At 40.6% G+C, this 26160-nt stretch overlaps 1 protein-coding gene across 1 annotated transcript in view; it reads left to right on the top strand.

Moving 5' to 3' along the window:
• The window catches only part of zcchc24 (zinc finger, CCHC domain containing 24), a 53616-nt gene that overhangs the window by 15926 nt on the left and 11530 nt on the right, over positions 1 to 26160 (top strand). Inside the window, exon 3 of the mRNA XM_088917411.1 lies at positions 25929 to 26093. Coding sequence (XP_088773537.1) covers positions 25929 to 26093 — 165 coding nt within the window. The remainder of the gene's footprint in view (positions 1 to 25928; positions 26094 to 26160) is intronic.

A 26160-nucleotide genomic window follows, 5' to 3' on the forward strand; every position in this document is an offset into this window, starting at 1 on the left:
GCCATTTGGCCCATCCATCCCATTTAGTGGCTAATTGATCCAAGAGTCTAATCCAGTTACTTCTTGAAAGAATACAGGGTTCAACAATATGCCTGGGTAGCCTGTCTTCATACTCCCAATGTCATCTGGGTAAAGAAGGACCATTTGTGTCCTCAGGTTTGTGTTTCACTGTTCAGTGCCACCCCTCATCGGCACCGCTCCTGAACTGGGCTTCGGTTTTCATGTTTTTGATGAAATACATTAAAAAGGTAATTCATCTGAGACAAGGTAAAAGGTACCCCTGAGACGGTAATGCTAAATATGCTACATTCCCAGTTCAGCAGTTTAATAAAGCTGCTGTAGTCGCCTCTGTGTAAGCCTTTATCATTTTGAATTGGGCCCTAAACTCTGAAACTACAATTCTTAAACATCCAACAGTGTTGACAGTAAATCATAGAGTCGGGACCCTGTGGTGGAGTTTCTGGGGAATGGGCAACACTAAATAAGGGTCCTATTGTTTGCCTTCCGAAGCCCTGCGCTAGAGGTCAGGAAGTCAACTCTTATTGTTTGCCCGGTAGGGTGCTGGCTACAGCTCTGTTAGACTTAAGTCCTGAAGTGTCATTTGTCATTTTTTCACATTGCGGTATTTTTTACCTTTTTAAGACTCTTAAAGCAGGATTCTCTAATAAACATTTTGTGAGTGCTTAGATTTAATACCTTTGTGCTTTGGAGTTTGGAAATACTAGATTCGACTCTACCTCTCATCATTTTGTGAGCCAGATGTCCCCATTTAGACTGACAGTCCTTTATTTAAGGAATGTATAATATTGCATGTGGGTCTTTAAAACGGGGGTGAAGAACACTGATTTTAGGAACTGTTAGTAACCCATATTAAGCCCAGGGTTCAAAGATTACAGCTGGATTTGTTTTACCAATGTGTCTGCAGCACAAAAAAACAATGGAAAAAATAATTACCTACATACAATAAAAAACAAATGTGAAAGATCAATGTGCTACCACATTTGCACAGTGTTTAAAACTGCTCCACAGGCATTTTAGTATTTTATTGCTGTTTTAATAAACAAACGATATGATGATTTTGGGAAGAGTAATTCTGCACAATGATTTTCAATACCAAAATGTAAAGTTGCACATTGAAATGATTTGAAAAGCTTTCGTGATGATGAGCTCTGCAGCAGTGGGTTTGATTTGCAGTGGCTTTTAGAGATGAGTGAATTCTTAAGGGCATCACAGTGTCAAGCTGTTTGGATTGAAGCTGGGGGATTTCAGATGTCATAGACAAAGGTATGGTTGTCTGAGAAATGTGTAGGCTAGCTTGTTTGACTTTGCCTTGTGAATCCTTGTGGAGACATCTGCAGTGAAATACTGAAAGCTCAGAAGGCAGAGATCGTCTAACAATTGTACTTAAACAGTGTGTTGGGTGTTTTAAACTCTCTTGTAAAACTAAGAAGTTGCATTTGTATCAGTGTTACCGTCTAGAGTTAAGTAACATTGCATTTATGTCTAGTTTCTGATGTGTATTGCTTCAAATTTCACTCCCAAGAAAGGATGTTTCTCCTTCTAGCTGTTTTGTTCTAATCTAATAAAGAATATGGTTTTGTGTGTCTTCCAAAATGTAGAATTTCTTCTTTTTCCATTCTTGCAAAACAAAAAACCTTGACAAAGCACAACTAGTACATTATATACGGTATTTGGAAAGTACAAGTTTATTCTTCGTTTTGTACCCCTTTACAAATGCTGCAGCAGTAGTAACTGATTATGTTAAAGACTGTGGTCTGACTGTTTTTGTTACTGATAACTTTGTTATCTGGAGGATGTATTTCAATTTGTTTTGGCAAGAGCTCCCTTGAGTTACTGTTCCGAGAGAAAGAATGGAGAGGTTCTGTTAGGGTTTTCAGAATTCTCTGCTGAAGTCCTGCGTTTTACCTCTAAATTAAGTAACGTGGAATGTATGTGTTAAACATGTATCCCACATTTTGTTTTGACCCAAAGATCATTTCATGTTTAAATTTCACTCCTTTTGAAGAGGGCGTGTTATTTCTAGGAGATGCCTTAAGTAAACAGTGATTTTTTTTTAATATAGGCGCATATTGTTAAAGAATTCTCCTTTGTGCTTTTATGATTTGTTTTTGGCACCAATCATTGAAATGTACATCTTTAAAGGTGCCCTTAATTTGTCATTGAAACTAGAATCTGAAATTGTTCCAAACCACTACTTAAATACTAATGTAGCAAGAATAAATGTTTATTTAACTTTTAAATAATAAAAATCACTGTTAACAAATATTTGATCTGGAAATGTAAGCATACATGGTGTATACATATATAACATAGTAGTTATTTTTTATATATAAAAAATGCACTTAATTGAAATTAAGAATTCACCCATTCATCCATTTTCTAACCACTTTATTCAGTACAGGGTTATGGGGGAGCTGGAGCCTATCGCAGCAAGCAATGGGAACAAGACAGGATACACCCTGGATAGGAAGCCAGTCCATCACGGGGCACACACACTGACACAGACACGCACACTCACTGGTTTTCCCGATAGTCCATTAACTTCTAGTATGTTTTTGGACAATGGGAGGAGACTGGAGCACCTGGAGTAAACCGACACGAACACTGGAGGAACATCCATTCCTTGCTATTTGCAAGGAGTTTGTAACCCAGGGCTCCAGTGCTATGAGGCAGCAATGCCACTGTGCTGCCCAAAATTACGATTTCCAGAGCACAATTCGTAATTACTAGGAGGAAGAAGTGTAACATAGAGTGGATTTGAATTCCATTGCATCAATGTTTTAGATATTGGTGTGTTTTAGCAGGTTGACGCAAGACTTATTCCTTAAGAGCAGAAATCCTGAAGCTGTTTAACAAAGTGAGGTGATCTGTTATCCATTAGAATGAACAGTGGTTGACGTGTGCCTTTGCTGATATTAATTTATTAACATTATATAGGAATGGCAGATTTTTTCCCCATTGTTAATAAAGTAAGTAGAGATAAAAGTTGCATCTTACCCAGAACTGTACAGTAGACCTGCACAGCATTTATCATTTCAGACTGTAAACAACACTTGTTGTTTTATCCTCTAGGGTTGGGTACTTTCCTTTTCTGGTGATTAGTGGGTTAATTGCCTTAGGACAGTATGTAGGCTACAAATGACATGCGGGTTTGAGTAAATAGATGCCAGTTCTAAATAGTGTTGTCCATGACCTCTGAAAAGAGGCATGCACATGGAACAAGTCAAGTTTTACATTGCAGCTCAATCGGTTGAAGGGCAACACTTTCACGAGGACTGATGGTTTTGAACATAGTCTTAGCTTAGGTGGAAAACGAACTGGCTTAGGTTGTGAGCTCTTCAGTGGTCTAAGTTGTTAAGCCTGCAAACTGAAGGCTGGCTTGAATAGCTCCTCACTGACACTGCCAGGGCAAAGCTTCAGGGGTGTCCTGAGCTCGATGCGAGACGTGGAGGTGTGGGAATGTTTTTGTAGTCTGACCCGCTATCTTCCTTCCAGGAGGACGGGAGCCTCAGCTGACATTCGCCAGGTCAGGTTACGGAGCCCTGGTGACGAAAGACAAGCAAGCGGCTCACTGCCGGAAGAGAGGGGCGGAGGGGAGGACAGCCCAGTCAGGCAGGAGGAGAAGAGTCTTGCATTCAAAATAGACTAGGCTTATACGTGACGTCCAAGGCCTAGTGCATGGCCTGCACATCCTCTCCCTTTCAAATAGAGTGAGCTTGAACTCGCAGATACAGTAAAGACCACTTTTAGCTTGTAAGCAGTACTTAAACTGATAGCAATTTTTTTTCCATTTAGAACTTAATCTGTGACTTGCAGCTTTTAGAAAACAAAGCATCGTCTTAAGTGAAATGTTACCTCTTTTACTTTCTTTTAGCAGTAAAGCATTCAGGATGTGTTATTCTGGCAGTCTATGCAGTAAAGAACACTGAGTAATAACTGTGGGATGTCTGGTTTTCAACCCTTGCTAGCTGTGGGATTAAAGATACTGGATAAATTCTCTCCTGGAGCATCGGAGTCCTGCTTCTGAAATAAGCAGAGTGTCTTCAACCCCCCCCCCTCTTATTCATATGAGACAACCCACCTGCTCCCGCTACTCACTGCCTGAAACCTAATCCCCATGCACAGCTGTACAACTCTTCAGAGACGCGCTAGCCAGCACTGCTGCCTGATGGGATTGCGGTCTTGGTTAGAGCGAACGCAGAGGTCACTCCGTCACCAGGGTAAACAATCCCGGGGCCCGGAGCACGTCTCAGTGTCGGGATTACAAAATCTCAGAGCCCAGGAACACCGGAAACTCGCATATAGGAATCTGAAACCCTGCGGCAGATGTTTAGTGTTCACAGACCGAAACGCTTTTCCATTTATACAGAAAAAGACAAGACCGCCTCAGAATGAGTTTTGATTGGTCACATTATTTGTTGTTTATTCTTGACAGTTGCAAAATCGGATAATATTTCCTGTTCTTTCATAAAATATGCACTTGGCAGGCTTGTGGCAAGCTTGTAGCAAAATTAGGGTTTCCTGCTTGTCCTTGGAAAAAAGACCTGGGAGTCAAATCAATCCGAGTGCCTTCAACTTTGAGGATTATTTGTATATAATGTATTTTGTGTGGTCTTTAAATACTAATGTAGTTGACAAAGGGATACTATTTTTTTCATCCTGATGTTTGATATTATTCTGTAATCGCTCGTTTTCTGAAAATGAAATGGGTTTAAGAAGAACCAATTTTTGGTCATTCATACCCAAGATCTCAAATGTGTTTATTAAGAAAGTTTGGTTAAACAAGTTCTCTTGTGCTTGTGGCATATAACTTTAATATTAAAAAGATCTATAAAACTTAAACACCCCTTATTTTATTCTGTTAGGTTGGCTGAGTGGTCCGTCTATTAGGCGAATGGTCTCCAGCGTTATAAGCATGACTGGAAATCATGTCATGGAGGGATTTTTTTTTTTAAATCTGGAGCTCAATTTCCTGACTGACAACAATGAGAAAAATGGTTGCCCGAGTCCCGAGCGCAGACCTCAGGCCTCTTGCAGAATGTTTAGGGACTGGCCTCTTCCTGCACCGCGTCCCCACAGAGGAAGCCTCAGCCTTGGCTGGGCCGACTTGTCTGCGCATGAGACCTCTGGCCGTCTGCCGCGCTGCTGGAGTCGCATCTCCCTGCAGGCCTCGAGCGTTGCAGAGCCTTTCAAATGCAACCGCGAGACCGCCTGTGAAACTGCTCATCACCCCCATTTAAATGGTGTAGTTCTATACGGGACTGTACTGTCAGTGATTTTGTCTTTAAGACGTCCAATAAAAAACACTTTCGCCTGTCGGCAGCGTGGCTTACAGATTTAAACCTGCTGAACTTTAAATTGAGGTGGTCGTTGTTCAAACTTGTGTCCTGATCCTTCCGGCAGATCCTCGCCTGGTAAGGCCCCACAGGTAACAGGTGTTGGGATGAAGCTGCCTGTCTGCTGTGTGTGCGCATCACTGATTAAAGCTGCAGCCTGCAGAATAGCCCGTCCTCTCCTCTCCTCTCCTCGCCTGCCTGACACCCCGTTGGTTACAGGCAGATAAATATTATTGCTTCCACATTTAAATAGCCGCAGAGAGACAAGATGAAGAGGAAACTGGCACGAGATGAAGGCTGAGAAAGAAATTTGGTATTGGGTAAGAGGTTATCTTAACGAACAATCAAAGCATTTAGAAAACAAAGGAACTAGACTGCTGTGGCTGGTAGAGTAGAATCTATAGAAGCGAAAGGATTTTCTGGCATCCAGGTCCTGGAGTGACAAGGACACCTGTTAAAAAGCCTGTGAATGAACAACCCCGTTTATAGACCCGAAGTTGCTCTTAAATATTAATTAATGGATTCCATATGTCAGTAAAACTAAACTGAATTAGATTTAAAGTTCTCTGCTTTTCTGTAGGCAGTGTTGGTAGAAACCTAAATTCATTCCAAACAGGAAAAGAGAAATATAGGCTGCATTTGAATAAATGCAGACACCCATTACATTATTTTATCTGTTTTACAGTCCTATGCTTTAAATATGATTTTGCACCAAGGAAACGGCGTACCTACCTGGGGCTGAGAAACGGCAAATGGGGGCTTTGTGTTACTGTCACATCTGCTCTGTATTGCACGACCTCAGACTCAAGTTCTAACCAGAATAAGCTGCCTTGCTGAATTGAATTTTAATGCTTCTCTTTGTCCACTACTACAGATCTCACTTGAGTCATACTGGAGTCACTTCAAAACAAACTGAATAGTAGTAGGAGAGGTCTTTAAAGGGTTACTGAAAATTCAACATTACGTTTACCCTGAATCGCATTTGTTTTGTATTCTGTCAACTGCTGTGTATATGTAATCAATGTACTGAAACCACCAACAGGAGAGTTTCCGTACTCTCTGCGTTGATTGGAAAGGCTTGCTGCACGGTCTGTGCTTGAAGATCGTCTTGCTTGACAGATTGGAACATTCTTCCTTTCTGATACCTCAGTTGTGGTTAATGCAATGAAACATTTAAGGAAGAAGTTAAAATATTCATTTTATTGAATGCTGATCATTTGTAATACGAGATGATTCCTGGAGAAGGGTAACTTACAGAGTTCCACAATTCAGCAGTTGTAATGTCTTAAAAGTATTTTTGAAAATGAGGGAAAAATACATTTGAGTTCAAAAATACATTTGTATGCAAGCACTCCTTAGCTGTTGAATCTGAATGTACTGTTGTGTGTCGTCCCTTGCCTGCAGGAGGGTTTGAGCCTGTTCAAAGCCTTCATGCTGTGTCTGAGCTGAGAGAATAGCTCCCTATCCAGAAAAGGTCTGGGTTCATGTGTTTAGAGTTTAGAATAGCTGGAGTTAGCCTGTCTGGCTCTGGGAGGTGGGGGGAGATGAACAGCCTGCAGGCTCAGAACACAAGGTGCCCCAATCCAGAACTAAACCCAGGCTCCACAGGCTGTGAGGCAGCAGAACTAACTGCCACACGCCATGCTACCCAGTCACAATATTTAGAAAAGGACGTCATTTTTTCCATCAAACCAAAACCTTTTGTTGTATTGGGTCTTTGAAATCAAGTTAAGCTTCCTTTTGATTATAGAAATAAAAAAAGCATGTGGTGAAAGCATTTTGGATAAGAAACAGTCTTTGTAACTCATTCATTTAGCTGTCAACACAGACAGTTTGGATATTCGTTGTTGTCAGAGGCGGCAAATGAGAGGAGGCCATCTTGCTCATTTGATACTACTTCAGTAGTTTAAGTGAAGCTACAATTTTCTAGTTGTTTCCTGAATGAGTCCATAGTCTGGGGCCTCAGTCACCTGGCTGGGAAGTGTTCCAGATACCCCTGAGTCTCTGCTGCAAGAACCCTGTCTTATTCTGTGTCCTAAATGGACTTCCTGTAAGTTTCCAGCTGTGACACTGTATCCCTGTTTTGCCTGCCAGGAGTGAAGGTCCTGTGGATTAAACCGGACTACACCTCTTCGGATTTTATCTTCTTGGACCAAGTCTCCCCTCAGTCTCCTTTGTACTAGATTGAAGTGCTTTCTCTCCTTGGCCTTGTCTATATATGACAATTCCCTCATTCTTGTTACTTTTCAACACTTTCTAAGGCTGTAATGTACTATTTCTGGTATGGTGACCAAAACTGAACATCACAGTAAAGTCTTGCTAATGCATTTTAAAGCTTAAATATAGCTACCCTGAATTTAAATTCCATTTTTATTGCAACATACCCAAGCTTTGCTGACTTTTTGTATTGCTTCACCACATTCTCTTGATGATGACTTGGAAAAAGCTTGTTAAACTCTCCCTTTCATGTGTAGCTTCCTGCAGCTCTGAATCACTCATGTGACCTGCTGTATACAGTGTGTTCCTGCTTCCTGTGTGGATCGCTGTGTACTAATTCCAGGGTTCCCAGTCCCAGTTGTGGAGGCCCACACCTGCTGATCTTTGTTCTGGCCGGGTTCGGTTACCCTTAGCTGACCATTCATTCAGACTGTTCAAATTAATCGCATTTCCAGCGCTTTAACTGGTGCCTGAAGCTGACCTTTTAACTGTTGCATTTCATAAGTGATACAGTTCCAAATTAGAGTGTTCTAGTCACACACCTTGTTCATTTAAGTCTTAATTGAACTTAGTAATTTAGCTTGACTGGAATGCAAACCAGCAAGTGTATGGGCCTACAGTACCAAGACAGAGAGCTCCTGCTCCAACCAGTGGAAAATTACGTTTGCCAACTGTTTGCCAAATTTTATTAAATTTGCCACTTTTATCTGCCCTCAGTTTTATCAAAGTATTTTTGTTATTTCCTTGCTGCAGTTTCTATTGGCCATTCCCCCATTATCTATACTGGTTTGCCGGCTATATCTGAAACTGAATTGATAAAGACCAGGATACGCAATGGGCCTAAAATGGATTCATGTAGTAAACTATTATTTACACTTTCATAGTTAAGAGATTTTGCAAACATTGTCCTGGATTCTTAAACCTTTAAGATGGAAACTAACCTTCGTGAGGGAACATACAGTATCAAACGTTTTCTGGAAATCTAAGTTAAAGACCTTCCCTTTCTGAATCCATCTTCGCTGTCTCTTAAAATGTTTATCCCTATTGCTTCTGTAACTTTATCAAAAAAACGAAGAAAAAATTATCTGTAGTTTCCTGACTCCTCTATATTTGAAGTGAAACTACTTTTCTATTGATTGTGCTTTAGAGAGTTTTAACTTACCTCAAAAGGTACTGTATTACGTTCAGTTTCTCATTGGTTCTATTAATTTGTATCGGGCAGTTACCAGTATAGGAATAGAATTTTATTTCCAGAATAAAATGTCTTTTGAAAGTAGACCACATTTAGTGGTTTAATTGGTGTTAAATATGACAAGTTTTCCAAAGAATGCCACACATAATTGGAAGAAGGGGATAAGAATATAAAGGTCGAATGACCTCCTCCTGCTCTGCAAGATATCTGCTCCATTTGGTAGCTCTTGCCTTTGGAGGTCCTCTTTTCCGAATGAACCTGGTCTTTGAAGCACAGCGCCGCCATCAGGGTCGGAGGTGTGTCAGCGTTCCCTCGGGGGGTCTGCAAGGGGGCAGCAGAGAAAGGTGGCGGTCCTGTCAGGAGGGTCAACGCAGCAGACGGGTGGAGCTCATCGCCCTGAGGATTGAGCGGTGTCTTAAACAGTTAGTGGGGTGATGGTGGGGGGCTTTTTTCCAGTCTGACCCTCACTGGGAGAAGCAGACTGGAAGTAGATGGGTGGGCAGAAGCTTCTGAGAGCCAGAGACATGCAGCATGCACCTGTGTTTAAACACCCTGCCTGAAATGTGCTAATTGAGATAGTTTAGAAGGCATGTACTGTAGCATGTCTGACTTACGAGCTGGTGTAGAGGTATCGCATCCCAGTATATAATGGGACATTCTCCGAATCCTCAAGCTTGGGAGAGGAAGCGGAATTTATCTGCTTTGAATAACTGAGAAACAATTACAAGCTTTTGTTTGTAGTTTATATAGTAAGTAATCTGTAGCTTAGGTCAGTACATTGTAACATTATAATTATTTACTTGTGTTTTCTGAGGCCAGGTCCTCCTACATGTGTATTTATTTGCTTGATAAAAATGCAGTTATGATTTTAAAATCCGGTTTGGTCTTTCTTTCTGGCCAATAGAGGTATATGGGAACAGATCAGGACTTTATAAAAGGTTTTCAAAAGCCATTTCATGGGTGGTTGGTTCCTCAGACTTAAGCTATTTATAAACAAAGGCTTTTCTTGTAGTACTAAGGGAGATGTGTTGTATAATAAGATATGTGGACATAAATATAGAATGTAAAGTAACTTCTAACAATGTAACTTGTGGTGCTAGATCTGGCTCTCTTCAGTAATGTGAGACTGTCATCTTGAATTTTCAGTCTGTAAAAAGAAATCCCAACTTGGAGGTTTTGGATGAGCTGACTGGAATCTGTTTTCCATTGGAGGGAAAGCACATACCTGATTTATAGAAACTGAGGGTATGACAGCAGTGTCCTATATTTAACAAGCCATAACTTTTTTTGCTAATGGTCTTGGATATTTGAATGCCATTTGTAGGCATCATTAGCTCAGGTTTTTTCCTTACTTCACAATCTCCTTAATCGTATGTTGTGGAGGGTAAACTACATTATATAACATATATATATATAACATAACTACATTATGTTAGGCAATGTATGATGTCCCTGAAATTTTCCAAGTATATTTATGTAGTAATGGTATTTATTCCAAAACTGGTATTTGGGGGGTTTATGCATTAATGGTTTATACAAATATTCCAACAATTGAGTGACTGAGTGTGTTTGGAAATGTTTCTCACCCTTTGGTTGGTGATTGTGATTGAAGTGAAAAGGGGGACTGGCAAGCTGCGGTCCTGCATCAGTTCAGAAACAAGGAGCCTTCCTGTTCAGTCCTGGCTAGATTCGAGTCCCTGCGGGAAACTTTCAGGAAAAGGTGAACTGTTCCTCTCACAGCACTGCAGGAGGAAGCAGCTCTTCACCTTCCTGTCATGAGCCTGGCCATGGTGGTGGTGGTGGTGGTGGTGGTGGGGGAGGTGACTGCAGCAGTGTCGCTCTGTCGCCTGTCACTGTATCAATACTGTGGTAAACACACATCGTTAGTCCAGGATAACTTCTCAACAGCCAGGCCCAGATTCTTTCAGCGGCCTTCTTTTCTTGAAAATGACTTTAATGGTGTCAGTGTCACGCGGAGGATGTTGGCCAATAGCCATTTGTGTTTTTGTGTCTTCTGAAGCTTAATCCTCATTCATTTCCCCCCCTCCTCCCTCCGTTTCCCCTCCACAGCCACCCTGTCAGTGCTGCCAGCGAGGTTGGCATGATCAAAAACAGGATGCAGAGCTGAAAACCGGACAGAATTATTGCCCATCTTTCCATGTCGGAAGGCCATCATGTGTTGTAAGAATCTGTCCCACAGATAAGCTGGGCAGTTTGGCAAACCTCTGTTCTGTTCAATATAGCTAAGTCTAGTTTCCACTCTACCGAAGTGAGTCACTTCAGACATTTCAGATAACACGGAATGATGTCTTCAGTGAACCCCTGGAATGATTCATTTTTCATGAGGCAATTATTTTTGTCTTTTCCTGTCTGGACTTCATCATTTTGCAGATGTTTGCAGTGAGCGAGACTTTCAAGTGTGATAGTTAGGAGCCTTGTATGCCAGTCCAGGGCCCTGGCTTGTAGTGTCTTTGTAGCGTGTATTCTGTTTCCAGTGCACTGTTAAAATGATCAAAACTCCTGTGGTCATTAAAAGAATTTAGGTCACGGAGAAGTAATACTTCTGAAAATAATCCTGCAGCCTCTATTATTTCATATTGAATGTCTAGTTTAGGAGAAAAGGTACTTGTGCGTTGACTACTATTTGTTGCATCATGTATAGATAATTAACATCAATCCGAAGGGCTTTTCATACACAGTTGACTCCTGTTCCTGGTTGACTTGTAGTTGTGTGACCGTTTATTATTGACCAAGGCCAAAAAAATGTGACTCATCGCTGATCTTTACAATTTTAAGACATGTTTGACTTGTGACTTTGCTAATTTATCTACCAACGTGAAAAAATGCTATGCATTTTTAATTCCCTTTTCACAAACCAAACAGGCATAATTAGAAACCACGCTGTTAACTGGTGTTTCATTTCCTCTTTGAGATAAATAGTTTTGACATCGTTTAGAGATCTTTAGTAGTGGCAGATTTTAAACAATACAAATGAAAATGTCAAGGCTCCCATGAGTGTCGAGTTATTTGCTCCTTGTATAGAAATGCGTGTGTATGTAAATATGAAGACATTTGAGAACTACAGTCCAGACCAGTTTTACTGCTGTGCCTTAGCTGTGCAGTACGGCCGTGTCCTATGTACATCTAGAAATGAAAAGGGAGTGAAATGCAGCCTGTTCAGTCTTAACAGAGTGGGTGCAGCACAGTGTTTTAGGTCACGTAACAGCATCATTTAACCATGGATCATGCTGGCAAATAGAAGTGCAGTTTGTGATTGATTCGTTTCTTCTTTTTTTTTGAAGGCACTGTCTCGGTGAATCAAACATCTAGATTCATGGGCAGGCAGATGATTTATTTGTTTGATTCACAAAGTCTTCTAACGCCGTGAAATGCATCGCATCAACACAGTGAAGGATTCAAAACACAAAACTCAGGGCTTAGACAACGAAAGGAGCTACCCCTTGGAAACCTGAGTTGAATGTGAATTGTAAATATTAAGCAGTTGGGAATTGCTACACTTAAAAATGTATAGCATTTATTACTCGTATTAAAGGGGGGTGTGGATTTGAGGGCTGTGCATGAAGAATGTATTTTGCAGTTTATTGATTCAACTTTCCAAAAATTCCATCAGAATTACATCAGATTGGCTATGAATTCCTCTTGCAGTAGGCCTAATTCTGTTTTGAAGTTTTCATAATGCATGCATTATGAGGTTTTTTGTTGTGAATAAAAATATACCTAGGAGTCTGTAAACAACAAAATGTGATGCTGTCGTTTTTAGTTTGCCATGATCATTCCACTGTTAACGATTTAGTTGATAACCTTATTTTTGAACGTATCAAATCAAGAATTTAACGGTTGTTACTGTTTTATTATTTTCAATTAGTTCTCCATTGGTAACTTACTTTGCCCTTGCCTTTGGGGAGATATTTATAAATAAAAGATTTACATGTATTGCAAGGTTAAAAAAAGCAGAACTTAAGTAATATTGCCAAAGATAATAGTACTCAACAAACAGACTCTCAGCTCGACTGTCTATATACAATATTTCCTTTAGGATTTTCTCAAATATACAGCATGTGGTTAGGGAAACAGATTCTTTACACATAGAAGGTGGAAAACTACCAGAATTATCAGTCTTGCATGTTATCTTCTTTTCCATTTAGCTTTGTAAGTGATTAAACCATCTTTCATTATTTCTCTGAATATGGTATTTAGTATGTTGTCATTTGGCCTAAATCTTATAGAGGGGAATTATAAAAAAAATCTTAAGTAATAAAAAGGGTACATTCAACCGTTACAGCATTAACTGAATTTAAATCGCTAGTTTCTAGCAACATTGCAGTCAGGAAGAATAAGTATTGGACACCGTTGCAAATTAAATAAAAGTAGGACAGAAATAAATCTTAACTTTTCCGTAATTTCTTTCAGATAAACTTGGGCATGCCAGAAAAGCAACACGTTTAACATGCCCTCAAGTTGCTCAGAGCACTGAGACTCCAGTTTACTTGGTGCGTGAAAGAATTGGAGGGAACACGGGTGTGGATGCCAGTCATTGCAAAGCCTCTACATCTAGAAAAGGATAGTGTCGTGAACCCGAGGAAACAGGCCTGTCGTTGCTAAACATCATGACTGCCTGATCATGCCTGAGACTATCGAGAAAAGATAATGGTATTGTCTGTTGTTTCAATTCTGGTTTAAACTCTGTGCTTCAGAAATAGCCCATTGCACATATACAGAGGAAGGAAGAGAGCATTGTCTCAGTGGATTAATGGGTATGAATTAATTCGCTCTTGTTCAATCACAACAGTATGGGAGACAGCCTTCTTAAGACTTATGTTGCCTTGTTGCACATGTACACACTGTACATTAGAAAACTGTGTATATTATATGGTGTATTGCAACCAGTTATTGTCATAGATTTTTTTGGGGTAAAAATAACAAGGTGCTTCAGTCTGTACTGCATGAAGATATTGCCAGCCTGTCTGCAATCACATAGGAAAATAAGGTTACAAAGGCCATTCAACTCATCTTATCTTGCAGTTGTTCTACGGTGCAGGAGCAGGATTTCTTAGTCATAATATGTAAACCAGGTTATATTTTCTGTTTTATAAAAAGACCAGATTATCTCCGTGTACCTAAGTTTATATTATACTATACTCTACAGAAGACACTACAGTGTGTGACGAAAATGACTTTGTTGGAGAGTGTTCAAGGTGAACATTTTTTATTGAGTGAAATCCAGTTTGAGCCCCAGCTATTCGGAGTGTGTTAGCTTGTTCCACGTGTGTACTCCTAAAGAAAAGAAGAGCCTGTAAATTTTTTTTTCAAGTTTAGAATGAAGCATTTAAACTGAAGACGTCCTGAGAGATAGTATGTGGCACTCTGCATCTTTATTGGGAATAAATGTGTGTACTGTCTGTGTGGTACAGAATGTATGGGGGGTTGGCCTCTGTACAGTGAGCTGGGGTGTCAGATCAGCTGTGGTATCTTCGTCGCGCCCCTCTGAAGCAACCTCTGGACACCAGCCACCCATCAGCCACACAATGGCTTATTATTGAAGTAGCTAAAAGACGACTGGAGGGAGCAGGGGCTGAATTGGATGATGGGGAATTCACATTCCTTCTTGCTGTTGTGTGGTTTGTAGTGTTGAGGAGAAATTTGAACGGCGTATTCTGGGTAGTGGGAGAAACAGAGGACCGATTCAAATTGGTCGTGCTAAATTTATATCCGTATATAGAGGGTCAGTTGTTGAAAAACATGATGAAGAGAGGCAAAATGCATGCTAAATTGTCAGAAACCAAGACTGTGTGGTAAGCAGAAATGAATCAGTGGGGATTGGAAGCGCTTACATTCGCCGTGGTGGACATTCACACAAACTCACGCAACGTGTTTTCATTGAAGAGGTCAGCAGCATGGTACGTGCTGGACTGGGCCAGCATCCTGGCCCAAGCCTGTTTGCTCAAGGTTTCAACTTCAATAGTTTGATCTGCCAAAGAAAGCAGATCTGTCTGTGCAAAAGATAATATCTTGTTTTCTGCTGAGAATAAAGCCCATATCCTCCACCTCCTCAGACCACCACCGATGTCATGAGTCCTGGCCTTTCTCCATACTGGCAGACGCTCTGTGAGTGTGCTGCTGTGGTATTCAGGCCTGTCTTACAAAGCTGCTCTAGGTCTCAAGTCACAAAAGCATTGGATAAAGGGAATGCAGGGAGCACCTGTAAGTGTGCTCAGTAATACAGTAGCCATGGAGTAAGCTGTTGCTATAGTAGGTTCTTCATAGGCGCTGTAACTTTGGAAATTCTAGCTGCAGTGGCTCTTCATTCTTAGAGTGATCTGGGTCTTTTAGAAGCAAGAAAGCACAGGAGGGGAATGTGCATTAGTGCCTTGATTGTGCAGCTTGGATATTTCTGGTTGGTATGTACTGTACAGAACAGGAATGCTTATCCTAGCACTTATGGCACAGAAACAGCAGCTGCTTGCAGACAAAATAAGTGCAGTTAGGCTTGTCATTGTCTAACTTTAGTGCTCTAGAGTTCCATGTCATTTTACATGTCCACTAGAACCTTAATATTCCATTGGGACAAATTTTGCATTAAAAGAAAGGTGTTTTTTTCTAACAACTGTGCAGTGCCCCCGGTGATTTGTTCTAAGAAACTCGAAGCTGACAGACCCCAAAAAATCTTCTGGTTGAGCCAGGGTCCCTCTCTCTTTTCAGCCTTGTTCTCCTTCATTTCTAGCAGTGCAGTGTTTGTGCAGAATTCTGGCAGACAGTCAGGTAGAACACTTGGTTAATGTTGGAAAGAGTAACCTGTAGAAACTGACCCCTTTAAAGCTGCAGATGTTTAACTTCAGCATATTATGGTGCAAACAAAACTCTTAGTCCCACAGCATAATCTTTATTTATAAGCAAAAAGTTCATTATGTGAACAGATTTTGTAAATTATATTACACTCCCTGTCTGAACCCTGATGCATTTTTGTATGAATGTGTCTCATGAATATTAATCTAAATAACCATTGTTTTGGCCCCAGCTCATAATCTTCAATTATATAGCACTCAATGATTCCCCTTAAAACTCGGTAATGATTTGTAATCTGATACTACAGTCTGACCTCATTTATTTTCCATTAAAATTAATCAGAATGTTTTACTTATGTAAATGAGCTAAGGAAGGCAGAGTTCAATGTTTGCTAGTCTCAGCTTTGCCAGAACACTGTCACTTGGCCAAGAAGACTCTGTAGCACCACCTGAAACAGAAAAGCAATGCATTTTTTTTGTCTTCAATCAATCATTTATGAAATAAGTTTGCAAATAGCCAGTAACTTCTGTGATCTTAAAAAAGGAACCTCCTGTTTCAGTAAGGTCTATCTAAAAGGAAATTAGCTCTGTCACTTTCTGTGATGGAAATATTCTCCAGTTTATTCATCCTCTTACTAAATTCAAGTATTTGTCACATTCAGAACTACAGTATTATACTTAGAAACTTTCTCTTTGCTTGAATGTAGTTGGTAAAAGTGGTTAAGGCTCATTCTACATAACATTCTATATACCCAGCAGGATGCAAGTAAGCAGGAGTATGTTTGATTCATTCTTCATGCTAAGGGTTTAGAGTTATGACAGTATTTCCTCACAGATTGTGAGGAAAAGTGCAAACTCAGGTCAGCCACATAAGAGTCAAGCTGGGGACTTGATTACTACAGAAGTATAGTGGCTGCTTCCTATATGCAAAGTGTTTTTAAAGATGTCAGTGTACATTGAATTTGAAAGACAGACTGCATCCTTAAGATGAAAAAATATTTCTCATTGTCTTCAGTAGCATGTAACATACGATGAACTTTTGTCATTTTGGCTCATACTCTATTTGAGATTGAATAAGCAGTCTTATCCTCCTACATTTCATCCTGTGCACTTCAGTGATCTGCCTGCAAGTTGGATTACTCAAAAGGATGTAAATAAAGACATAGAAACCTAAGCAGAGTCAGCCAAGAATTTCTATTTGAAAAATTAAAACACACATACTAAGGGACTAATGTTTATGTTTTATTGGAAGACCAAATGTGGTTTCTTTTGATCAGCAGTGTAAAACTCCAGAAATCTGTCAGTTTTATTAATCTTAAAAAAGACAATCTATTAAGGTTTTGGGTGTTTCATTTAAATCTGTTTAAGCCTTTTACGTTTGCAGATTTGAACAGTGTTTTATTTATGATTTAAGTAAAAAATCTGTTACCATGATATGATTCGCATTGCCAAACTTGAAAAGAACCAGAGAGGAGCACCTATTGTAAATCATAAAATGGTCCATTTGCATGTTTAGCAGTTTACAGTTTATAATTTATCACTAGTATTTGCCTGATGTTTTTAATCGACGTCTGCACTCGTTTAAATAAAGGGGTATTCTACATGAATGATTCAGGTGAAGCACATTGCTCAAGGGTCAAGTGTCTCACCTGTGATTTGAACCCGCAGCCTTCCAGTTTCGAGTCAAGGAACCCTGACCACTGCTCCCCCAGCCAGTTGTGATACAGAATGTTCTTCTGGGAGGAGTGCATAATTGTGGCTGTAATGCTTACGGTTGAATTCTTTCTTGGCTTTCCTCCAGTAACTGTTTTGATGTGCAAATGAAATATTGTGGGTGCAGCATTAGGTTTAGCAATGAAAAGGTTAAGATTTTTTTTTCTTCTGTAGCAGCTGGGTTCCACTGCAAAGCAGGGCAGCTGGGCCAAACTAAACAGAAAGTAGAAAAGAGCCCAGGTTTGTTCGTCTGGAGTAATTGACCACATGGTATTCAATGGTTTTTGTGTTCTCATGTTCTTTGGATTGATGTCCCACAGGAGATGAGAAAGGAGTTCCAGCTTCGAGGACTCCATTGTTTACACTGATGGTTTCCAGATGCTGGCAAAGGGAACAGCCAACCTCCAGAGGCCTTTGCCAGGAACCAGGAAATAGTCCAGGACGATCAGGAATACTTGGAAAACTTGTCTTTTGCTTTGTAATAACCCAGAAAAAAAACAAACTGGGGCCAAATCTTCGTTGTTTCAAAACTGATTAAAATAGTCCACTTGACTTTGGATGAGCCAGGTTTTACTTTTAAAAGGGTAAAAAAAAATGTCGCTAGCATTTTTAAATGTTTCCCTTTCTTTAGATAGTTATTTTATTGACCGTGTGAGGGAAATTGCAGAAAACATTTGCCAATGCGTTTGCTGGGAATCGAACCCCGGTCAACTGTTTGGAAGGCAGCTGTCCTCACCACTATACCACCAACGCACACAAAAGTTACATTGGGGAAGTGGAAAGGGGGCACCCGGATTTGAACCGGGGACCTCTTGATCTGCAGTCAAATGCCCTTCGACTGAGCTTTGACTGAAACCATAAAATGGTGCAGAAAATAAATGCATCATCTAATGTTGAACTGCAAGATGGGCTTTTGTTTCAGGACTTCAGAATTCAAATAGTGTTCAGTCATTCAAAATCCTGCTTTGATGGGGATGAACGTTGCTCAGATTTTAAAGCATAGCTTGCTTTCTAAGGTTGTAATAAGGCAGTCTTGTTAGCAGTGAATGTTATCAGGGCCTTTTGTTAGGCGGACTGTGCTGCGACTCGAATGGCCAAATGATAAAAAGGTTATAAAAGACATGAACTTCATAATCAGCAACAGTACGGAATGTATCATGTTTAAAATCTTTTAATGGAGATTTGCAAGATGTAATTCCCATGTGATTGAACAGTCGTTCACAGTCCTTGTTTTAATAACTGTAGCAAGTCTACAACATCAATTTTTCTTGTTCTTTAAGCTTGAATGTTTTTCTTTTCTGTAACTGGTAAAGCTTTTCAGCCTGTCTCGCCACCCTTATTCAGAGGATTTTGTTTGGAAACACAGAGGCATTGTGACGGGCCAGATTTTGCATTTAAACCGCACACCTGTTTCCCCTGTCAGTTTCTTCTGCCTTCTTTTATGCGCAGGCACATAAAGAGACAGCTGCACTAGGGAAAGACTCCGAGGACCCCAGAACACTGTCTTCATTTAGCCTGCCTGGTTGGAATTCATATGTATTAGAAGAAGTTATTTTCAGCACCTGACTGAAATTCTCACACAGGACCAGCCTTCAGCAAACTTGCTGCGGAAATAACCAATTAAAAAGTGCTCTTTCTAAAGATACAGGCACACAGCTGATGGGTGGCCATGTTATTCTTGTGATTTGGTCTAGAGGAAAGCCAGCTCTTCCTCAGCCTCTTAAGGAAAAGGAACCATTGCTCTGGCAAATCATGCACTTATACAGTATATTGACTATGCAGCCTAACATTTTCAAATCGCTATCAGGCTTCCATAAAAAGAACAGAATTAATTTTTAAAAAGAGGAAAGAATAAATAAATCTTGAAGCTGAGATGCATTATTTTGTTGAGGATAATTTACTTTGACTTGACAGTCTTATGTCATGTCATACATTGTAGACTAAACACATTTGTAGCTATGTGCAAATCTCTGCCAATATTTTGTAGCAATTCTTAATTTCTTTTTAAAAAAACACTATGCTAGAACATTTAAAAGTAGCACCAATGACAAATGTGAAGTATAGGCTCTTTAAAAGAAAACTTGTCACAGGCAGCATGCTGTTTGTATGTTCTGCAGCAAAGCAAAGTGTCCTAGGGTCTTACCTTTTCTGTTCTCACTTCAGAAACATGTCACAGGCTAGAAGGAATGCAGGCTGCCCTGTAAAAAGCAGAATCAAAACTTCTGCCACATTTTTTCTCATTCCATGGCTGAAGCACACGGTTTACCTACAATTCAACACCAGAGAGGAAAGATGGGCTTGTACAGTAAAGTACAGTCTGGGCCGAAGCCCAGTGCCACAATGGAAAAGCAGAACTTCTAGGAATTTTTCACAGCACAGACAGGGCACGCCACTCCTATCAGTTAACTCCAGCTTGAGGTCGTCTTGTGTCTTCACAGCAGCTCAGACCTGGATTTTGTTATGGCAATCTGCACCCTGTCACGGCTGGGTTATGTAATGTTCAGAATAATGAGCGAAATCTTTTCTCTGCTCAAATGAGCTACAGGTGGAGCAGTGTAGTTTTTCCTTCGTGACTACAGTGCTTATAACCTAAATTTGCAACATAAAAAGCACAGTACATTGTCCAGTCTTCCTGTATCGTTGGTGCATGTGAACAAGTAAACCCTCTGTTCAAAGTCTGCGTTGTTCAGGCTTCATGAGGTATCTTCTTGACGGCGTGTTTGTTTTTTTTGTGTTGCATCAGCTACCTTTGCATTGACTTTGCCTGATCTGCAACCAGAAGTGTTAAGTTTTTCCTGCCCTCTTACCTCCTGTGTGTGAGCGTGTTTGTTTTGCTGGGACCGCAGTGCGAGAGCTCCTTCCTCTGACAGGAAGAAGACTCTCAGCCAGCCTGGTGCTTGCAGCTGGGATTCTGTGACCGTAGAGAAGAGGGGAGATGACTGGCAACGGTTTGGGCCTCCTTGCCCATGTTGCTGTAATTTGGACAACACCCCCCCCCCGGGGAATGTTGTCAACGTGGGGGAAGAAGTCTTGAGTTTTGACTTTGAGTACATCTCCTATACAGACATCATGCTTTGCTTTTGCAAGGAAAAAAGGCTTTGTGACTGTTCCAATGGATGACTGATGCTGATGGTAACTTAGGGACACTCAAAGGCCGTTTAGATGAAAAGGGACAGTGTTTATCATATATTTCTACAAGTGTTGCAATTGCCAAACCAGATCCCGAAGTTCTGGGCCTGGAATACTGACGTGTAAAACAGTCGGATGCTTGACATTTTCGCCATTGCTGCTGATTTTCCGCTTCCATGTTGTGGATTTTCATTCCGGTCTCAGCGTCAGGCAAACCTCAGTGTGGTAATAACCGAGGGCCTGGAATTTCGAGACAAGTGACTGCGCCGTCGTCCCTGGAACTTCCCGATCCCTTTTCTCCCGAAATGCTTTATCCGAACATCCGCGCTTACAGCGGGCTTGTTTGGATTTGGATTCGCTCTGCATTATTCACACGCAGGTTTGCGTGGTTATTTTTTCACCCTCACCCCCCGACACACTTAAAAAAAAGACTTAATTCAAAGCAGCCTGAGTGTTTTATGATGGATTCAGTATTTTCTTGCGTTCTATCAGAACGGAGTTCATCTGGTTTTGATTTCCTTTCCCTCAGTCTTTTATGGCCTTGATTGGAGGGCCCTCTCCAGCTGGGAGTGATGACTGTGTAGCCGAGGTATTCGTCCTGCAGAAGAGAGGCTCAGCCCGCTTCTAGCTTCGCTCAGCCTGGGCCTCCCTCGCTCTCCCTGGGGATCACAGCTGGAGGGAGGGGGCTCGTTTTGCATCCAGTGATCACTTTTTTTTTTCATTTCAAGAAGAAGATTTACGGCTCCGAGATTTATCATGCAGTTCTTTTAACTAGTAAACGACTAAACGGTGCTGAATGACTTTCGCATTTTAATGGTTTTACCTTGTGTACCAGTTATATCAAGGTGCATTTTGGCCCAAAAAACGCATTGCAAATCTTCTTGGACTTGGATTTTAAAATGGGATCTTCTGAAACAAAATTGAGAGAATGTGCAGCAATTTAGGGTACTGTATGATTCTATTGGAATTAAACCATTTCAGTTGGAAATGAGGACTTTTTGACTAAGTATTGGGCTAACTGACTATTACCGCTGATTTCCATGAAAGTGACTTTTATCTCCCTGATCAGAAAGTTATTTCATCCGGGAGATACACATGTAGAGTCGTACCATCTGACAGCTCCTTTTGTTCTGAAGCATGTTTACAAGAAAGCAGCTTTAGGTTATCTTACTGCTGGACTCTCCTGGACCAGTGACAGTCTCCCTTGGCTTCTAATTGTCTTTCATGATTCTGGTTAAGTTAAAAAAATAGTCTGCTGTAAAGGAGAATTCCGTTGTCCATTGGAAATGCTGCATTTCAGATGTGTGTTGACAGTAAAACAGATCAGTGTTCATGAACTTGTGAGCATCACACTTCAGACTCCAACACTCAGCTCTTTTGCACAAGCAGCATTGGAGGGCAGAGCACTGGAATTCTGATGTAATGTTTTTCAGCTCCACTTCCAACTGACAAAACAACAGACTTGTTTGTGTGACATTTCCAAGGTTTGGTGTACGGCTTACTTCGGGAATGTGAGTCTGCTCTGGCTTTTGAGAAGTGATTTTGAGAAGTGATGATGAAGTTCTTCCACTAGAAGAACAAAGGGCGATGGCACGCTCCGTCTGTCTCAGTCAAGGGTAGCTGTACGTAATGAGGATGTGCTGAACAAAAACTTACCTTTGGTACATTTGAAATGTGACTTATGAGCTTGTTCCAGGGAGCTGATTAGAAATGGGTCTCAGGACCATGCACACAAGTAGAAGAGTTTTAGAAACCTGCTTCTGGCTTCTAAAGATACTGCCGGTTTGTGGGCTGCCATGTGGGGTTTATTGCACTTACTGTCCCATAATGTCACAAAATGCAAACTCTTCAAGGTGCCCAATGTGTTCCCTAGTAAATATCTAAACACTTGGCTAATTTTGAAGTCCCCGTTTGGATTTTGCCCTTTAGTGTCAAGTAGGGCCATTTCAGTTTCTGTAAAATAACACCACAAGGCAAGCAGGCCTCTGACTGAATCTGAATTTTGACAAATCCATTTCCCACTTAAACCAAGTGGCGCCGGTGGCCTGCGGCTGCAGAACCTTCCGGCATGCTTTCATATCTCCCTGTGCAGCCTGGGGCCTCCTCCTGACACATCTAATGTGGTACAGTGTGACTTGCAGCAAGGCTGATGACAGACCCATTCAGTCAGATATCAATTTCGTGCTGCATTCAAAAAGAAGGCACTTATGGTTGCAAATAGAATGTCATGTGCATCTTCAGACAGCAGTCCCAGGAGTAAAGGAGTATAATACAGTGCCTTCCAGCAGCAACCTTAGTTTTTCCCAGGAGGTCTCCCATCCAGGTACTGGCCAAGCTCACACCTGCTTAGTTTCAGTGGGTTGCCAGTTGTGATTTGCAGGGTGATATGGGTGCTGGCATAAATATACAGTGCCTTGCAAAATTAGTTTTGGACTATTTCACATTTTATTGTGTTACAGCATGAAACCATGATGGATTTATCTGAGACTTTTTGCCACTCATCAACACAAAGTACTGTATAATGTCAAAGTGGGAAAAAATAATTCAGACATTTGACTAAATTAATTAAAAATAATTTGAGTGGCAAAAAGTCTCAGTCCAAGGTGGATGAATACTTTTGCAAGGCACAGTACATCACTTTGTTGTTCCTGTAACAGAGATGCTCCCAGTGATGTTGCGTATCGTGATCAATATACTAGCCTGTGATCAAACACCGGGGAGAAGAATTCTTCATCGCTCCACTGGTGCTCAGTCCCATTACAAGCTGGGATGTTAAATATCTTCTATTTTACACTCGGTTACAGATAACAATCTTGTATAATTAAAAAAAACAACAACTTGGGCACGAGATTTTATTGAGCTAGTGATCATGTAACAAAGGAAAACTTTGTTACAATGATTACTAGCTGAATAAAATGTTTGAACCAATGTGTTTTATGAGGTACTGCAGTTTTGGATATTCTCATGTTATTCAGATAGTAGTAGCCATGAACTTGTAGTTAGCCTAATATACTGAAAAACATCATTGGGCTTTAATTTTTCCATCAGCTGATAATTATTACTTTGCAGGGTTACACAGAGTTTGAATGTTTTTTTTTTTCGAAGTCTGACTTTGTAAGAGCTGCTGAAGAGTACTGTATATAGCTTCTTAATTAAATTAAATTCAAATGAATTACTATATTTTTTTTACTACATATTGGCTGTTCTGTTTTCATGACTCTCTGCCTTAGTGTGGTTTGACTGGCCACAACCACTGGGACAAGGGGGCAAACCAGAGCGAAGATTTTATAAAGTATGCCTTAAGATTTGTCATCAGAAGTCCACCAGATGTTTTCAGAGAATGTCTCTCCAATCTTATTTACCCTCATGAATAGAGATTTCAACAGTGATATGGAAAAGGCCTCAAAGATTTTTCACTTTTTCACTCTAAAACTTACATTGTCTGTTTTCTCAAAAACAAACAAACAAGAACCTCTTACGTCTGGTCATAACTCGTGATGCTGATCTGCAGCTCTTTGTGAACTTAAACAACTGCATCCACCCTCCCCGTCAGGCTTGCTTTGAGAACCCATTTACAGCTCCCCAGTATCTGGACATTGTTCTGGGCCCACTTCCTACTTGCTGCTGAATAGAAGAGCACAGGCCTGCTTCAGAGAGAACACTGTGACACACAAGACTTAATTTGACATGGCTCGTATGGCTAAAAAAAACTGAAATTCTGCTCTTTTACTTCCTGAAACGTGACAGTGCGCTCAGTCAAAGCTAACCGTGCAGCATCTTAATCCTCAGGTTTTTCTCACGGAGTAATTTACGATAAAGGACAGGAGGGGAACGTGCAGCTCGATGGAAACCACATGAGCCTGTGATTCTGTAAGAACAGAGGCTTTACTCCCACAGTCTTAAATAAGTGCTGAGGATGTGTGTATGAAATACTCCCAACAAATGTATTTAATCATTTACATTAATCATAAAATGATTTGAATGGCTTTATTGGCTCTCGTCAGTCACAGCAGAAGAACCTCGAATGGTATCCCCGGGTTTGTTCACATTAATGTTGCCATTTTAGTGACGGGCCAGATTTGGGAAAACCTGTTAGAATGCTGTACTTCTCTGTATTTTGTGGTTCCAGCTTTGTCTGTATAAAACAGTGATGCGTCAGGCTGATGCATCAGTAAATTTTTCTCCACTCATCTGAAACTCAGTTTAAACCTCTGAGTTTGTTTTCTTGTACAGAGCATGATAGCAGTTGTTTTCCAAACTTGAGGCTGGTGCCATCAAACGCGACACGAGACTGTTCGTCTTGTTTGCTTTGGCTGAACATCAGACTTAGTCATGGAACAGTACTTTTTAGAAGAATTTTGTACTTTTGTTCGTTTGTGTCCTTAGGACAATGTGTACTGCCTTTTTTCACTTTTTGAAGTCCACTGGTCCAGTATTAAATCTACAAATGCTGCCTTCCATTTGAAGCATCATAGATTATACCCAACAATGGAACATGCAGGAAAAAATTACAGTTCCTTCTTGAGACTCTTGTTGTCTTGTGCTGTATTAATAGTATGAAACAATTCAATATGTAAGATAATAAAAGTATTAAACACATCTTGTGAAAGATGAAAGGACACGCAGCTAATTTATTTAGGTCTCAGTAATATACAGATTGAATTACATATGAACTTTCTATTCCTAGACCTCTTCTGGCATGAAGCTTTTATTTAGAAAGCTCTGTGGACTCATTGATATGATGTCTTTTATGACAGGCCAGGCTTAAAACCATTAAAATTGCTAATGTAAAACTACAGCCCAGAGAAGCATAAAAGTTTGAAGTAACTAGATACTTTATTAGTCTGTGAGGCATCTCCCAGTCAGTGGTCATCAACAAGACGTAGCCCATTATGAAAGGAGACGTGAGCCCTGTAATAAATTCCCCACAATCCATGACTCTTTCCTCTGCCCAGGTCACTGAAGTCTTCAGTGTTTGGCCAGTTAACCAAAACGCTTGTTGGCTTTTATATTCGGATGTAGTATCTGCTAATACATTAGGTAAGGTACTTATTTTCCTCTTTGTTACAACAGCTAAAGAGCCCATGGACACCATTTTTAGGAAACATTGTGGGGGTGTGCATTACTTATTTGGATCAATATTTGTGAGCTTGTTTTTTTATTGTTGTAATGATTGCACAGAAATGTTCTTTCAGAATCTGAACTAGTGATGGCATCCTTTAAGATTGAGCAATGCTTGGTCAGATTTGTGCAGTTCATTTTGAGAAGGAAATTGCATTGGAATCACACACAACTCATTAAAACGGTCTCTGTGATAGGAATTTCCTTTGGCAAAGCCATACAGCAGTCACACTACATGTCTGCAACATGACTTCAGCAGCAGGGTCTGTAAGGTTTCATTCCAAAGGCCAGAAGAAGGTTTGAGAGTATTTGTGCACAGTAAATCTGCCTTGACGCTGTGTGAAAGAATTGGTGAAGTACTTCAGTGAAGTGTTGATGTTCTGTGGTCTTTTTCAGGCTCGACCCAAAGGTGAAGGCCTGACTCCGTACCAGGGGAAGAAGCGATGCTTTGGAGAGTACAAATGCCCCAAGTGCAAGAGGAAGTGGATGAGTGGAAATTCCTGGGCCAACATGGGCCAAGAATGCATCAAGTGCCATATCAATGTTTACCCACACAAACAGGTACCAGCTGAGCACACCTCTTGGAGCATCAAAGAAAATTTACTGTAAAACACAGATTGTTTATGCT

The sequence above is a fragment of the Atractosteus spatula genome, chromosome 5, assembly GCF_055471065.1.
Source record: "Atractosteus spatula isolate fAtrSpa1 chromosome 5, fAtrSpa1.hap1, whole genome shotgun sequence".
Taxonomy (NCBI): domain Eukaryota; kingdom Metazoa; phylum Chordata; class Actinopteri; order Semionotiformes; family Lepisosteidae; genus Atractosteus; species Atractosteus spatula.